Source organism: Oncorhynchus kisutch, linkage group LG25 (genome assembly GCF_002021735.2).
Source record: "Oncorhynchus kisutch isolate 150728-3 linkage group LG25, Okis_V2, whole genome shotgun sequence".
In the NCBI taxonomy this organism is placed as follows: domain Eukaryota; kingdom Metazoa; phylum Chordata; class Actinopteri; order Salmoniformes; family Salmonidae; genus Oncorhynchus; species Oncorhynchus kisutch.
Window position 1 is genome coordinate 20271244 of NC_034198.2, and position 12449 is coordinate 20283692.

The window sequence follows — 12449 nt, forward strand, 5'->3', positions numbered from 1 at the left end:
TTTTGTCTAATTGTTTTCACCTGTTCATTGTTTGGTTGTTAGGGTGGTGTTGTTTAGCCCGCTTCTGTTTGTGCGGGCTTGTTCTTCTGTATTTGTGAGAGGTGTTAGTGTTTTGTTGGGTTTTCTCGCTGTCCTGGTATTTTTTTTAATAACCTAAGGGTACTTATTGTAGTAATAGTTACGCCTGTGTTGGGTATAACTATTTTGTTCTGTTTGATTTTGGACATTAAAGCGTGTTTTTTTCCCCCGCATCCTTTGCTCTCTGCGCCTGACTCCACACCCATTCACTCATTGAGCGTTACAACCTGCATCAAGACAAAGCGTGTGGTTAGCCATTCTAATCCGAAACACATTCGTAACGCCACACACTCGGTCGCAAGGTATGCTTTATTTTTGCTGCAAAGGTTAAAGGAAAATGTATTGTTATTTTATGGCGATAAATGTCTGCTAAACTAGCTAGCCAAAATACACTTACCCGCCAGGAAGAAGTTGAGTATTGATTCCCCGAAGTCATCATGACCTTCCTTCCAAAACAAATCCGTCTTCAAACAATACATATGCTATTAGCTAACTAATCAGAGTTTTATAACAATCACAATTTTCAACATTTTTCACAAACTTTAATGACCTCTCCCTGTGTGTCGTGTCATGTCATTTTCAGGGCTCCACCAGAGCCTTCCAGTGTAGCCTAGTTGGGGGACAATGGCAGAGTGGAAAGCCTACTACCAGAATGAGGATGAATATGTGGACGGGGAAGAAGGGGATGAGTTTGAAGGTAGGACAAACATTGATGGCGATTGAATGGATCATGAATTGTATGGAGTTTAGTATATGTTGTGATGTAATTGCAATCCCTCTCCCCAGTGGACTATAAGTGCACAGGGCGTGACAGCCTGGTGTTTCTGGTGGATGCTTCCAAGGAGATGTTCATCAGGGGGGAGGATGGAGAGCCCTCACCATTTGACATGACCATGCAGGTAGATCTGTTTCTCTTGAGTCGTCTCAACTCTCTACTTTCCCTTAGTTTCCTGTCTTTTCTTCACCACCTTCCCTGCCACTCTCTCTTTCTCTCACTCAGACATGATCAATATTACTGAACTCTCAGAATCATGAAAATGGCTCTTTCCCACCCACCCTCTCTTTATCTCTCGGTTGTCCTGCTTAGCCCCCTGACAGTGTTGTATTGTATCTTGTTACTCTCCCTCCCCAGTGTGTCCGCAGTGTGTATACCAGTAAGATTATCAGCAGTGACAAGGACCTGGTGGCTCTAGTGTTCTATGGGACGGAACAGAGCAAGAACCCCAGGAACACTTTCAAGCATGTCTATGTTTACCATGACCTGCACTCACCTGGTATGTCTCCCTGGCTGGCAGTTTCTGTATATGTTCTGAAAGGGTTTTGGAGTCTTCTGGAAGCCAAATTAACTTTTGCTATTATGCTCTCTGTATCTCCATTTCCAATCTACTTGTCTTTACTCGTCTTCCTTACCTCTCTCTGTCTATCCACCTCTTATCTCCCCCACCCATTACTCTCATTCCTTTTTTGTCCTCTGTCCTGTTCTGTATTCCTTCATCCATCTCCCTCCCTCCCTCCCTCTAGGTGCCCGTCGGGTGAAGGATGTGGACGGGCTGCGTGGGGATAACGGTGCCCAGGTGGCAGATGAGACCATGGGTAGTGGGAAGACCAACCTGGGTGAGGCCCTGTGGTGCTGCTCCAACCTCTACAGCGACGTCAAGTTGCGGCTCTCCTACAAGCGCCTCATGATCTTTACCTGCCGAGACACGCCACACAGGGGCGACTGCGAGCATGACCGCCAAGCCCGCACCAAGGCCGGTGACCTTAAAGAGACTGGTGGGTCTGGAGAAAGGGGACGGGCAATTATCAAAGATAGAACACTCATAGTTGTACCTCTATGGCATTTGGCATCCTCAATGTAACTGGGTTGTAGGTGGAGGGTTTTGAAAAATGGCCTGAAATACATCTTGGTCCTGCAAATGTATAGTTTATCACTAGAAGTGTGTGATACATTTTCTCACTCACTCACTCACTCACTCACTCACTCACTCACTCACTCACAGGTGTGGTGATAGACCTGATGCATCTGATGAAGCCAGGTGGGCTTGACATCTCGCTTTTCTTCTGCGACGTGGTGAGCCCCCCCGAGGATGAGTCTGAGCTGGGCCTGCAGATGGAGCCTTGTGGGAAACTGGAGGACCTCCGGAAGAGGGTTCGAGCCAAGGAGATGAAGAAGAGATCCATGGCAAGGTGACAAGCACAGGCTAGCTAGTTTCCCCCACCATTGTATAGGCGGGGCACTGTTCTTATAGGACATGTTTAGATGTTTCAAACGTTTAACATTTCTCTCTACTAAGGGTGTGAACGTTTAACGGAAATTGGGATCGTTAAAATAAAATCTCTAACCGAAAAACACTGTAGAATACAAATCACACAATTACATTTGCAGTGCAGTTAACACACAACTACCACTAACAGCTCCCGATCATCATAAAGGGAAAAATGAAACAAATACTTAATGCAACAATGCTTTAACATTTCTAGGGGGGGAGAAGCATCTTTCAAATGATTTGCCATAGATATAAAGCGCTCCGCACGTCATTGTCAGCAGCATATCACCCTGCATACCACTGCTGGCTTGCTTCTGAAGCTAAGCAGGGTTGGTACTGGTCAGTTCCTGGATGGGAGACCAGATGCTGCTGGAAGTGGTGTTGGAGGGCCAGTAGGAGGCACTCTTTCCTCTGGTCTAAAAAAATATCCCAATGCCCCAGGGCTGTGATTGGGGACAATGCCCTGTGTAGGGTGCCGTCTTTTGGATGGGACGTTAAACGGGTGTCCTGACTCCATGACGTCATTAAAGATCCCATGGTACTTATCGTAAAAGTAGGGGTGTTAACTCCGGTGTCCTGGCTAAATTCCCAATCTGTCCCTCAAACCATCACGGTCACCTAATAATCCCCAGTTTACAATTGGCTCATTCATCCCCCTCTCTCCTGTAACTATTCCTCAGGTCTTTTCTGCAAATGAGAACATGTTCTCAGTCAACTTACCTGGTAAAATAACAAATAAATTGTCAGTTGGAAAAATGTCAGTGAGACAGGGAAGGGACAGCAGCGAAGTCCTGCATGGCAATACTTTAAAAAGTTAAATGAGAAGGTGGTGGAATTGCACTACAGTAGCAGTACAGGTTCAACGCTTAGCCATCTGAATGGGTCTCATGGTTCCTCCCTAACCGCTGCAGCAGTGCAGACATCCAACAACAGACAGATTGGCTCTTCACGTGAAAGAAGTGCGATATGGGACGGCGTGAGAAACTCACAGCGCTGATTACAGAAATGATTGCAGTTGATATGCAGCCGTTGTCAATGGTAGAGGATGTCGGCTTCAGTGTCCTGATGGTATTTCTAGGACCAGTCTACAATATGTCATGTCGAAAAACCATTGACGGCCCGGATGGAGAAATTGTACAATGATTCCTCTGCGAGTACAGAGCTCGAGCTCTCAAACACCATACGTGGCGTTAGCAGGTTGTTGGACTTCTATGAACACGCTGTCATACATAATTTCAACGAGCCATCACATTGACGAGAAGTGGCACATTAATTCCGATGTACTGGCCTCGGAGAACATGGAGGAGAGGCACACGGCAGAGAACCTAAAAACGTAATTAACTACCATAGTTGCTGAGTGATTGGGGGACAGCAGTAAAGCGAGCGCCATCTGGTAGCCAGTACTGCTGTAGATTGAACTGCATCTCCCACTAGCGGTCACACGCAGGACCATATCTGCATTGTGAATTCACATGTCGTTTTATATTTTTTTGTTATAAAAAATAAAATAAAAATGTAAATGGTAAGAACATTTTTACATTTGTCACATGCCTACTGAATAGGGCCCTGGTTGCTGATGAGTCTTCTCTCCTCTGAGTCTCAGGTTGAATCTGTGTCTGGGGGAAGGGATGAACGTGGCGGTGGGTGTGTACATCACGGTCCGACAGACCAAGAAGCCTAATGCCAACAAGCTCTACAGAGACAACAACGAGCCGGTCCACACACAGACAGACAGCCTGCTGCTCCCCAGTGACACTAAGAGGGCTCAGGTAACTTGTTGGAATCTCAAAGTATAGCAATTATTGAAAGTGTATCAAAAAGTATAAATTCATACTTCTCGTGCTGTTAGGGTTATTTCAGTCTAGAAGTGGTTGTGTGTTTTGTCTGTGTAGGTGTATGCAGGCAGATAGTGATGGAGAAAGATGAGGTGGATGTGATAAAGAAGTTTTCTGACCCGGGTCTGGAGCTGATTGGGTTCAAGCCCATGGAGTGTCTCAAACTGCACCACCACCTCAGATCTGCTCTCTTCATCTACCCAGAGGAGGAGACGGTCACAGGTGTGTTTGTGTGCGTCCGTCCTTAAACACTGAACCTGTCATTATGATGGGAAGAGAGACGGTGACAATTTAATACATAACTGCCTGTCAAAATGTTATCTGGGGATTGTCAACCCATGTTTGCCCTCTTGAGTTCCATTATCTTTTGAGTTCCAACTTTAACCCCTTTCTCACTCTGTCCTGTTTTTCCATCCCAGGGAGTGCCTGTGTGTTTACAGCGTTGCTGCGCAGGTGTAGTGAGAGGAACGTGTTCGCTCTGTGTAAATACACACGGATCCGTAACTCTTCCCCACGCTTCTTAGCCCTGGTGCCCCAGAGAGAGGAGCTAGATGAGGGCCAGGCCCAGATTGAGGCTCCAGGTATAGTCATTGGGTCCCACCCCAAAGAATATCGCACAATTAATATAATTTTAAACTTTCAGATTAATTATAGTGATGTGTATTCTCAGGCTTCCATGGCATCTTCCTGCCCTACGCGGATGACATCCGTAACCTGGACGCTCCTCAGCTCCCCACCGCCTCCGACCTCCAGGTGGACAAGATGAAGGAGATAGTACACAAGTTACCCTTCAAATACAGGTTCGGCCCTTTCATTACAGTGAAAATATAAACATCACAGCTGTCTGCACAGATTGTTTCCATACCAGGATTTGCATTTTGAAAAAAGTAAAAGCATAAAACATAAGTGTCATTCATGTCCTATGACAAATTCCCACTTACTCCTGTGTTGTCTGTCTACAGTGCATTCAGAAAGTGTTCAGACCCCTTGACTTTTCCCACATTGTTACCTTACAGCCTTATTCTAAAATTGCTTAAATTGTTTTTTTCCTCATCAATCTACACAATACTGTGAAAACAGTTTTTTTTTAATGTATGGTTATTAACATAAGTATTCTGACCCTTTACTCAGTACTTAGTTGAAGCACCTTTGGCAGCGATTACAGCCTCGAGTCTTCTTGGGTATGACGCTACAATCTTGGCACAACTGTATTTGGGGAGTTTCTCCCATTCTTCTCTGCAGATCCTCTCAAGCTCTGTCAGGTTGGATGGTGAGTGTCGCTGCACATCTATTTTCAGGTCTCTCCAGATATGTTCGATCGGGTTTCAAGTCCGGGCTCTGGCTGGGCCACTCAAGGACATTCAGAGACTTGTCCTGAAGCCACTCCTCCATTGTCTTGGCTGTGTGCTTAGGGTCATTCTGTTGGAAGGTGAACCTTCGCCACAGTCTGAGAACCTGCTCCAGAGCGCTCAGGACTTCAGTAAGGATCTCTCTCTACTTAGCTCCGTTCATCTTTCCCGTGATCCTGACTAGTCTCCCTGGCCCTACCGCTGAAGAACATCCCCACAGCATGATGCTGCCACCACCATGCTTCACCATAGGTATGGTGCCAGATTTCCTCCAGATGTGACGCTTAGCATTCAGGCCAAAGAGTTCAATCTTGGTTTCATCAGACCAGAGAATCTTGTTTCTCATGGTCTGAGAGTCCTTTGGGTGCCTTTTGGCAAAACTCCAAGCGGGCTGTCATGTGCCTTTTACTGAAGAGTAGCTTCCGTCTGGCCACTCTAGCATAAAGGCCTGATTGGTGGAGTGCTGCAGAGGTGGTTGATCCTCTGGAAGTTTCTCCCATCTCCACAGATGAACTCTGGAGTTCTGTCAGTGACCGTCAGGTTCTTGGTCACCTCCCTGACCAAGGCCCTTCTCCCCTGATTGCTCAGTTTAGCAGGGCGGCCATCTCCAGGAAGAGTCTTGGTGGTTCCAAACTACTTCTATCTAAGAATGGAGGTCACTGTGTTCTTGGGGACCTTCAATGCTGCAGACGGTTTTTGGTACCCTTCCCCAGATCTGTGCTTCGACACAATCCTGTCTTTCAGCTCTACGGACAATTCCTTCGACCTCATGGTTTGGTTTTTGCTCTGACATGCACTGTCAACTGTGGAACCTTGTATAGACAGGTGTGTGCCTGTCCAATCAAATTAATTTAGCAGCACAGGTGGACTCCAATCAAGTTGTAGAAACATCCCAAGGAGAAAAAAAAAACATTAAAGATGGCGAACTGAACACAGCAGTGCAGATCACCTCAAGATAAAAACTTAATATTCAATATCTGAAAGTTAGACCAAATATTAGCACTTCACATACTGGTGGGTAATAACCTTCAATCTGGATAACACAAAACAAATCATAAGGCTAGAAAAATGTATCGAAAAATATTACGAAAACAAGCAACATCCAAACATGACTGAGAGTAGGATTTCTAAAAGAAAATGTGGTGACTCGATGACTTAGGCTTTTCACCACCGGGAATGGACAGGGTGGAAACCGATCTGTTAAAATCAATAAGACAAACTGGGCATACTTGAATTAGTCAGTAAAGATAGAAAGGAGTTGAAAGGTGAGCCTCGAGATGAGTGATGAGAACTGTGACAATGGAGAAAGATACAAACAAGCTAAAAGGGACATCTGAGAGAAGCCTTACTTGACATACAGACGAGATCCATGAGAGAGAATTTGGTACTTCCAAGAGAAGAAATTCCTGATCCTTCAGATCCCAAACGAAGCTGTCGACAAAATCCAACTCGAATGTGTACACCGTTTCGGACAGAGATATGAGCACCCAATCTTTGCCAAATTGATATTTTTAATAGATTTTTTTTACCCCATTTTCTCCCCAAATGGTAGTAGTTAGTCTTGTCTCATCGCTGTAACTCCCGTAGGGACTTGGGAGAGGAGAAGGTCGAGAGCCATGCGTCCTCCGAAACACAACCCAACCAAGCCGCACTGCACACAATGCACATCCAACCCGGAAGCCAGCCGCACCAATGTGTCGGAGGAAACACCGTACACCTACTTTCTCTCTACAGGAGTCGCTAGTGCATGATGAGACGAGGATATCTCTGCAGGCCAAACCCTCCCCAACCCGGACAATGCTGGGCCAATTGTGCACCGCCCCATGGGCCTCCCGGTCGCGGCCGGCTGCGACAGAGCCTGGACTCAAACCCAGAATCTCTGGTGGCACAGCTAGTACTGCGAAGCAGTGCCTTAGACCACTGCGCCACCCAGGAGGCCTACATTTATTTTCTTTAAAGTTAAAATAAAGGTTAAAAGCCTGGATAAAACACTTGCTGGCACGAAAATGGCTATGAGTCAGCATTAGAAGAGAGGGTAATTAGCAAAATAATACAAATTCAAATATAAGGAACAGGAACACAAGTACTCAATCAACATCTTATAGATAAAACACAACAAGCACAGGACACAGTATGTGCGGATGTATTGTGATGGAAGGTGGGGTGTGTGTTTTGGTGTGTGGAGTTAAGTGGGTGAAAAAGGATAATGGTTGCAAATCCTAGAGCCCATGTGTGTTTGTAAGCAGGGGTTGTGAGAGAGAGCTTTACATTTTGTGCAGATATGGGATGCACAGTACCAGTCAAGTTGACACCTACTCATTCCAGGATTTTACTTTATTTTAACTATTTATTTTTTACTATTTTCTACATTGAAGACATCAAAACTATGAAATAACACATATGGAATCATGTAGTAACCCAAAAAAATGTTAACCAAATATATTTGAGATTCTTCAAAATAGCCACACTTTGCCTTGATGACAACTTTGCACACTCTTGGCATTCTCTTAACCAGCTTCATGAGGTAGTCACCTGGAATGCATTTCAATTAACAGGGGTACCTTGTTAATTTGTGGAATGTCTTTCCTTATTAATGTGTTTGAGCCAATCAGTTGTGTTGTGACAAGGTAGGGGTGGTATACAGAAGATAGCCCTATTTGGTGAAAGACCAAGTCCATATTATGGCAAGAAGAGAAATGACAGTCCATCATTACTTGAAGACATAAATAATTTCAAGAACTTTGAAAGTTTCTTCAAGTGCAGTTGTATAAACCATGAAACTGGCTCTCATGAGGACTGCCAATAATAAGAGACTTGCTTGGGCCAAGAAAAACGAGCAATGGACTTTAGACCGGTGGACATCTGAGTCCAAATTTGAGATTTTTGGTTCCAACCACCATGTCTTTGTGAGATGAGGAGTAGGTGAACAGATGATCTCTGCATGTGTGGCTCCCACCATGAAGCATGAAGGAGCAGGTTTGATGGTGTGGGGGTACTTTGCTTAACCAGTACGGCTACCACAGCATTCTGCAGCGATATGCCTCCCATCTGGTTTACGCTTAGTGGGACTATCATTTGTTTTTTTAACAGGACAATGACCCAACACTCCTCCAAGAAGGAGAGTGATGGAATGCTGCATCAGATGACCTGGCCTCCACAATCATCTGACCTCAACCCAATTGAGATGGTTTGGGATGAGTTGGACCGCGGAGTGAAGAAAAAGCAGCCAACAAGTGCTCAGCATATGTGGGAACTCCTTCAAGACTGTTGGAAAAGCATTACAAGTGAAGCTGGTTGAGAGAATGCCAAGAATGTGTGTTTACTTTGAAGAATCTCAAATATAAAATATATTTTGATGTAACTTTTTTTTTTTGGTTACGACATGATTCCATATGTGTTATTTCATAGTTTTGTCTTTACTATTATTCTACAATGTAGAAAATAATAAAATAAAGAAACCCTTGAATGAGTAGGTGTGTAAAAACCTTTTACTGGTGCTGTATATATTATCTGCAATATTAAAGCTGATCTACCCCTAAAATATATATATATTTTTTAAACATCTCAATGGAAACAGGATGCACCTGAGCTCAATTTCAAATCCCATAGCAAAGGGTCTGAATACTTATGTCAATACGGTATTTCTATTTTTTAATTTATTTTATTTTACTTGCATACATTTCTAAAAACCTTTTTTTACTTTGTCATTATGGGGTATTGTATGTCTATTGATGGGGGGGAATTCTTTAATCCATTTTAGATAATAAGGCTGTAATGTAACAAAATGTGGAAAAGGGGAAGGGGTCTGAATACTTTCCACACACTGTATTGCTCTTCCTGTGCTGCAGGAGTGATGCCTTTGAGAACCCAGTCCTCCAGCAGCACTACAGGAACCTGGAAGCCTTGGCACTAGATCCCATGGCCCCGGAACACATAGAGGAACACATAGAGGACCACACCGGTAATACCCAAATGGTGACCACCATTTGTCTCATGCAGCGTGACAGATCTCCTTTGCATAGAGTTGATCAGGCTGTTGATTGTGGCCTGTGGAATGTTGTCCCACTCCTCTTCAATGGCTGTGCGGAGTTGCTAGATATTGGTGGGAACTGGAACACTCTGTCGTAGACAACGATCCAGAGCATCCCACACATGTTCAGTGGTTGACATGTCTGGCGAGTATGCAGGCCATACTCATTGTGGGATGCTGGAAGAACTAGAACACTTTCAGCTTCCAGGAATTGTATACAGATCCTTGCGACATGGGGTCGTGCATTATCATGCTGAAACATGATGTGATGGTGGCGGAGGAATGGCACAACAATGGGCCTCGGGATCTTGTCACGGCGTCTCTGTGCGTTCAATTAAACGCAATTGAATTTGTTGTCCGTAGCTTATGCCTTCCCATACCATAACCCCACCGCCACCATGGGGCACTCTGGTCACAATGTTGACATCAGCAAACCTCTCGCCCAAACTACACCATACTCGCTGTCTGCCATCTGCCCGGTGAAGATGAAACCGGAATTAATCTGTGAAGAGCACACTTCTCCAGCGTGCCCGTGGCCATCGAAGGTGAGCATTTTCCCACTGAAGTCATTTACAACGCCGAACTGTAGTCAGGTCAGGACAACGAGCATGCAGATGAGCTTCCCTGAGATGGTTTCTGACAGTTTATGCAGAAATTCTTCTTGTGCAAACACAGTTTCATCAGCTGTCCGGGTGGCTGGTTTGAGATGATCCTGCAGGTGAAGAAGCCGGATGTGGAGGTCCTGGGCTGGCGTGGTTACATGTGGTCTGCGGTTGTGAGGCCAGTTCGAAGTACTGCCAAATTCTCAAAAACGACGTTGGCTTATGGTAGAGAAATTAACATTAAATTCTCTGGCAACAGCTCTGGTGGAAATTGAGTGATGACAAGTGCATGCTCCCTCAACATCTGTGGAATTGTCTTGTGTGACACAACTGCACATTTTAGAGTGGCCTTTTATTGTTCCCAGCACAGGGTGCACCTGTGTAATGATCATGCTGTTTAATCAGCTTCTTGATATGCCACACCTGTCAGGTGGATGGATTTTCTTGGCAAAGGAGTCATGCACCCTAACAGGGATGTCAAAGCAATTTGTACACCAAATTTGAGAAAAATACACTTTTTGTGCATATGGAGAATTTATGGGATCTTTTATTTCAGCTCATGAAACATGGGACCAACACTTTACATGTTGTGTTTTATATATTTTTTCAGTGTAGTTGGAAGAGTTGCAATGTTCATTTTAAATAATGCCTTTGTTGATTAGATGCTTTTTTCATTAATTAGGCTATTTTCTGTTGAACCATATGGTCTATGTACTAGAAACTCATGGACAATATGGACATAATGGATATAATAAATGAACACTATACACAGAGTGTTTAAAAAACAAAAACAAAAAAAAGAAACGAACACCTGCTCTTTCCATGACATGGACTGACTAGGTGAATCTAGGTGAAAGCTATTGTCCCTTATTGAATAGCTTTCACCTAGATTCACCTAGTCAATCCACTTCAATCAGTGTAGATGAAGGGGAGGAAACGGGTTAAAAAATTTTTTTTTTTAAATGTATTTTTAATTTGACCCCCTTTTCTCCCCAATTTCGTGGTATCCAATAGTAATTACTAACAATCTTGTCTCATCGCTACAACTCCCGTACGGGCTCAGGAGAGACTGTCAATCATGCATCCTCCGAAACACAACCCAAACAAGCCGTACTGCTTCTTAACACAGTGCGCATCCAACCCGGAAGCCAGCCTCAGAGGAGGAAACATCGTGCACCTGACGACCTTGGTTAGTGTGCACTGCGCCCTGCCTGCCACAGGAGTCGTTGGTGCACGATGAGACAAGGATATCCCTACCGGCCAAACCCTCCCTAACCCGGATGATGCTAAGCGCCCCACGGACCTCCTGGGCGCGAACCCAGAGTCTCTGGTGGCACAGGGTCGAGAACCCAGAGTCTCTGGTGGCTGCGATGCAGTGCCCAAGACCACTGTGCCACCCGGGAGGCGGTAAAGAATAATTTTTAAGCCTTGAGACATGGATTGGGTATGTGTGCCATTCAGTGTGAATGGGCAAGACGAGATGTTTAAGTGCCTTTGAATGGGGTATGGTAATAGGTACCAGGCGCACCGGTTTGTGTCAAGAACTGCAACGCTGCTGGATGTCCAGCCAATTTGACACAACTGGGAAGCATTGGAATCAACATGCGCCAGCATCCCTGTGGAATGCTTTCAACACCTTGTAGAGTCCATGTCTCGACGAACTGAAGCTGTTCCGAGTGTTTTGTACACTCAGTGTATATGAATACATTTTATAGCAGTTATTTAAGTATAAATTACCAAAGTTACGATAGATTGCCATAGATTTTCTGATAATTACTGAAGATACCGGTAAGTTGTGGTGTGGTCCAGTGCAGATATGCAATTTGTTATCTTCATAGGTTTTGAAAACTCCGAAATAAACAGCACAACGTAAAAACACAGTAACCGGTATGAAGGAGATGGTGGCACTCTCGGATTGTTAAAAAAGAAACAGCATTGGCCCATCTCTCACTCACCATATATACAGTACCAGTCAAAAGTTTGGACACACCTACACATTCCAGGGTTTTTCTTTTTTTTTACTATTTTCTACATTGTGGAATCATTGTGAAGACAAACTATTAAGTAACATATGGAATCCTGGAGTAACCAAAAAAGTGTTAAACAAATCAAAATATATTTGAGATTCTTCAAAGCAGCCACCCTTTGCCTTGATGACAACTTTGCACACTCTTGGAATTCTCTTAACCAGCTTCATGAAGTAGTCACCTGGAATACATTTCAATGAACAGGTGCGCCTTGTTAATTTGTGGAATTTCTTTCCTCCTTTATGCGATTGAGCCAATCAG

The 12449-nt window shown here is 44.4% G+C and overlaps 1 protein-coding gene across 1 annotated transcript; it reads left to right on the forward strand.

The window, feature by feature from the left end:
• Window positions 1-44: 44 nt before the first annotated feature.
• On the forward strand, window positions 45-10305 carry LOC109870006 (X-ray repair cross-complementing protein 5-like). The gene is made up of 11 exons (XM_031804807.1): window positions 45-380; window positions 662-775; window positions 865-977; window positions 1211-1352; window positions 1600-1851; window positions 2079-2265; window positions 3949-4121; window positions 4238-4402; window positions 4600-4761; window positions 4851-4980; window positions 9378-10305. The coding sequence occupies exons 2-11, from the start codon at window positions 703-705 to the stop codon at window positions 9655-9657; spliced, it is 1677 nt and encodes a 558-aa protein (XP_031660667.1). The 5' UTR covers window positions 45-380; window positions 662-702; the 3' UTR covers window positions 9658-10305.
• The last annotated feature ends 2144 nt before the right edge of the window (window positions 10306-12449 follow it).

Bases quoted from the DNA above. Each gene is read 5' to 3' on its own strand.
- LOC109870006 (XM_031804807.1), top strand. From the start codon at position 703: ATGGCAGAGTGGAAAGCCTACTACCAGAATGAGGATGAATATGTGGAC. The intron at 776-864 runs GTAGGACAAACA...CCCTCTCCCCAG, and splicing joins AGAAGGGGATGAGTTTGAAG to TGGACTATAAGTGCACAGGG. The intron at 4,122-4,237 runs GTTGGAATCTCA...TTGTCTGTGTAG, and splicing joins TAAGAGGGCTCAGGTAACTT to GTGTATGCAGGCAGATAGTG.